General features: G+C 48.3%; 1 protein-coding gene across 1 annotated transcript; it reads right to left on the bottom strand.

Annotated features, from left to right (window-relative positions):
- Nucleotides 1–919: 919 nt before the first annotated feature.
- Nucleotides 920–2,582, bottom strand: P2RY4 (pyrimidinergic receptor P2Y4). The gene is given in 1 exon segment (XM_010592732.3): nucleotides 920–2,582. A coding segment is annotated over 1 exon segment (1,098 nt). The 5' UTR covers nucleotides 2,018–2,582.
- Nucleotides 2,583–4,843: the final 2,261 nt, after the last annotated feature.

Consider the following 4,843-nt stretch of genomic DNA (forward strand, 5'->3'; position numbering starts at 1 on the left):
GTCAACTCCTGGCACTACCCTGTCCCCTGCACAAACCTGTTCTATCTCTCTGTGTAGGAATTTACAGCCACAGACATGAGAGCTCCTCCCTCTCAGTCTGAGCCATCACTCTTCCTTTCATTAAGTACAAGAGAGTTGTCAAATAGGCTCTCAGCAAACATCATAAAGGAGGTGCAATCCCATTCCTGTTCCAAAGGTCATTATCAGCTCAGACCCTGCCACCTGAGGCTCCTCAGGGTCCCCACCCAATGGTAGGGCTCAGGGCTCCAGTTCATCAGTGCCATACTTCCAGCTGCATGTGGGGACTCTGTCATGCAGGCCCTCTGGGATTGTGCCCTATTTCAGCACCTCAGTAGACAAGACTATCCTGTCTTTAAGGGCGAACCAGGAAGGTATGGCTGCCACATATGTCACATTCTTGGCATCCGGTGATATGCTGGTGCCCCCACTTACTGATTCTGTGCTGCCGCCATTATATAAATCAGCTCAATCCTGAGATTACCTACCTTCTCCACCCCTCCAGTTGAATGCCCTGGTCTGGCTGGACAAAATGCATTCTATACAAAGATATGAGGAAAAAAGGAATGAAGAAGAATTACTGAGGCAAATTTCTGCGAAGCCTTTTTAAGATCAAGAAACAGGATCAATGACCCCAGGAAGTGGACAGGAACAAAGAAAAAGAAGTAGGATAGTACAGGCGACTTCTACTACCTTTGACTAGAAAGGAGGGAGCAACTAAAGGGCGTAGGAGAGATGAGCACCATACATGATTTCCCTACCTGTCCCTAAGTCTCAGAGGATGGGCCCTTCCCTAGAGCCTGGAAAAGAGTAGAAAGCAGCTTTAGCTAGTGTCACTATTAGATCCCCTCCCTTCTGCCTTACACTCACCCCCTTTTCTGTCACTTCCTGGCTTCCAGTGTTACAATCTATCTGCCCTAGAGGTAGGGAAGCTGCTGTCCTGGGGGGTTCCTTCCCACCTGCAGCTGCTTTCCTCAGGCAGGGATACAAGTGCCAGTGAGGACGCAGCTGTGGGAGGCTGCGGCCCCCCACTACTGCAGAGCTGCAGGAGTTGACGTGGATACTTGTCTCCAGTAAGCAGGTAGAGCATAGGATCTAGGCAGCTGATAGCGCTGGCCAGGGGCCGAGTCATTTTGTAGACCATGTTGACAATGTTCAGCACCTGGCAGTCAGCTTGCAACAGCCCCGCCATGTAATAAATGGTGCGGGTGATGTGGAAAGGCACGAAGCAGAGAGCAAAGACAGTCAGCACCACAGCGATGGTACGGAGAGAACGGAGACGAGAAGATGTCTGGGCAGCCCCTGGCAGGGGCCGAAACAGGCGCCGAGCCATAAGCCCATAGCAGACCAGAATGACTAAGCAGGGCACACCAAAGAGCAGCCCCATGATTGCCGAGCTGAAGTGCACATAATGGTCAAACTCCTCAGGCCGAGTGGTGTCATGGCACAGAATGGTGGCCCCCTTGATGCTGGTTGTGACAAAGAACAGGTTGGGCACAAGGCAGCCAGCTACAACCAACCAAACTGCCAGGCAGAGAAGGCCTGCAAAGCGTGGGCGGCCCCAGCGTAGTGCCCGCAGTGGGTGGCAGATACCCAGGTAGCGGTGTACACTGATGCAGGTGAGGAAAAGGACACTGCAGTAGAGGTTCCAGTAGAAGAGAAAACGGACAAACTTGCAGAGCCCAGTGCCAAAGGGCCAGTGGTTGCGGGCTGCGTAATAATAGATGAGGGTTGGCAGTGACAGCACATACAAGGTGTCTGACAATGCCAAGTGGAACATGTAGGTGGCTGTTGCATCCTAGGGTCGAAGGCGGAAGAAGAAGAGCCAGAGGGTTGGGGCATTGAGGCTCAGGCCCAGTATAAAGACAACTGCATAGCTCACAGGCAGCAGGATGAACTTGAACTCCTCATCAAACCAGCATTCCAGCTCCACCTCATTGCTGCCTGGACCTGGGCTGGAGGCTAGGGATTTGAGCAGAGAGGATTGTGCACTGGCCATGGTCCTAGAGGTGGAAAGGGCAGAAGTGAGGGTGGCTTAATTTCCCTGGCCTCCCAGCCCTGACCAGGGGCAAAAAAGCAGAGAACACGGAGGGCAATTATTGAAGCATTAGGGAGGGATAAGAGCAGTGCATCCAAGTGCAACCCAGGCCAACCTGTCCCCTACCTGAACTCCCTTGGTCCAACCCAGGAAGTGGTGAGCATCAGGCAGTTCTGGGCCTCACGGGGACAGTCAGTGGGTTTGGGTTGTTCTCATACTGCAGCTGACTCAGTCTTTAGGCCTGGCTAGCTGAACGGGGTGGAGGCCTACCAGGGCCATCCAAAGTGGGAAGATGCCCAGATCCAAATTGCCTCCTAACTCCTTGTAATAGCTCTGTCTGTCCCTATGAAGAGGAGTGTCTCTCCATAAGGTGTCTTCTCCTCCCCTCTCACCCTGGTTCCAGGGTCTCCATACTACCTTTACCTCCAATGCCCTCCCCTGCCTACTTATAGCCCGGGACGCCCCGTCACCGCCCCTGCCCAAGAAGCTTAACATGTCTCCTACCTGGTCCCCTTCAATCTGAGCCCAGCTGACTCTGCCACCCTTCCTCTTGGCAGCCAGAAGGCATATCTAAGGGGGCAGAGTTGGGGGTGGGGCCTGTTCCTCCTCCCATCCGTGAGGGATTGTCAGAGCTGGAAAGGCCGTTAGACATTATCTAGTCCAACCCACTCATTTTACAGATTAGGAAACTGGGGCCCAGCTAGATTACTATTTAACAGTTTTATAAATGAGTGCAGGAGAGAGTACACAAGGAAGCATTCAAGTTTACAGATAAAGAGCCAGGCCACTGGAAATAACTAAAATTGCAGGAAGATCATACAAGTCTATGTAAATGAGCAGAAACATGGTAAATGAATTTTAACATAGACACATGTAAGATTTTTGAGAACAATAGATTTTAGAAAATCTAAACTATTGAGACAAATATTAACTACATAATGCAAAAGGTTAATTGTAACAAATGCTTATGTATCACTACTATGTGCCAGACACTCTTCTAAATAGGTATTGTTATTGTTCCTACTTTACTCATGAGAAAAACAAGGCCCAGAGATTTTGTCTTTTTTCCTGTTCTAATCCTTGATTTTTTTCAAATTGCTGTTGAAGAGTGTAAGTATTTTGCTAATTAGTGGTAGAGTCAAGATTTGAACCCAGGCCGGCTCTAGTCTGCCTTCGAACTCAGGCTGTAGTATCCATGTACTTAATTTCTCTGTTTAACTGCCTCTCTAAGCCACTGGCCATGACCCAGAAAAGGATTAGCAAATGTTTACTGAGAACCTGCTATGTGCTCGGTCCAGTTCTAGGCACTGGTACTTCACTACTAGTGAACAAAACAGACCAAAACTCCCACTCTAACGGTGCTTACATACTAGTCCAAGGGGAAGAGGAGACAAACAAAATTAGTAAGTAAAACATATAGATTGTGATCATTATGGAGAAAAATAGAGGAGGGAGGGAGAATAGAGAGGGAAGGAGAAGAGAATTGAGAGGGTTGCTGTTTTAAATATTAGGGTGACTTTTGAATGAAGACCAGGTGGTTGTGGAGGAGGGGAAATGTAGGAGATGAGAGTTTGGCAGAGACCAGATCATGGAGGTCGTTGTAAGGCATTGTATAAACTCTTTGGCTTTTACTTTAAGCGAACGGAAAGCCATTGAGGGTTTCGAGGCAAGAAGTGTCATAATCTGATTTACATTTTAGAAGGATTACTGGCTAGCTATACATTGAAAAGAGACTTGGGAGGAAGGAGGAAGACTAGTTAAGAGGCTATATTGCCAGTGGAGATGATGGTGGCTTGGGCCAGGGTGACACAGGTGGTGAGAAATGGTCAGATTCTGGGTATATTTTGAAAATAGAGACAACAAGATTTAGGTCTGGGGAAAGATCAGGGGTTCATTTTTCAGCCTGTAAAATTTGAGATGTCTATTACACATGTGGAAACCCTGGTGGCGTAGTGGTTAAGTACTACGGCTGGCAACCAAGAGGTCAGCAGTTCAAATCTGCCAGGTGCTCCTTGGAAATTCTGTGGGACAGTTGTACTCTGTTCTTTAGGGTCGCTATGAGTTGGAATCAACTCGACGGCAGTGAGTTTGGTTTGGTTTTTTGGTATTTACACACGTGAACCAGTTTGTGCTTGACAACCAACTTAAAGATTGGCAGTTCGAACTCACCAAGCAGAGCTGCAGAAGAAAGGCATGGTGATCTTCTTCCCTAAAGATTACAACCAAGAGAAGCGTATGGAGCAGTTCTACTCTGACACACATGGGGTCGCCATTAGTCAGAATCGACTGGACTGTAAAGGGTTTGGTTCTGTGTTTTTATTAGCCATGCAGGAGACCCTGGGGTGGCACAAACGGTTAAGTGCTTGACAACTAAACACAAGTTTGGCAGTTTGAGCCCACCGAGAAGTGCCTGGAAAGAAAGGCCTGGCAATCTACTTCCAAAAGGTGACAACCATGAAAACCCTATGGAGCTCAACACATGGGGTCGTTATGAGTCAGAATTGACTCAACAGTAACTGATTTTTCTTTTTTAATACATGTAAGAGGAGATTTTAAGGAGCCAGTTCACTCCTCCCTAAGGATGCTAGCCAATAAGCTTCACTTACAAACTTCACCCCTTCCTAGACACCATCCTTCATCTCTCTCTAGCACTTCCAGAGACCCTGGCCTGAATACAAATAAGAGAGTCCAGAACCCAAGCCTAGCTGTTTGAGAGTCTAGTGCCAGGAAACACTGAGTTGTCAGGAGCTCTGTGTCTGGGAGTCTTGGAGCTAAGGCTCAGTAAGT

The sequence above is a fragment of the Loxodonta africana genome, chromosome X (assembly GCF_030014295.1).
Source record: "Loxodonta africana isolate mLoxAfr1 chromosome X, mLoxAfr1.hap2, whole genome shotgun sequence".
Classification (NCBI taxonomy): domain Eukaryota; kingdom Metazoa; phylum Chordata; class Mammalia; order Proboscidea; family Elephantidae; genus Loxodonta; species Loxodonta africana.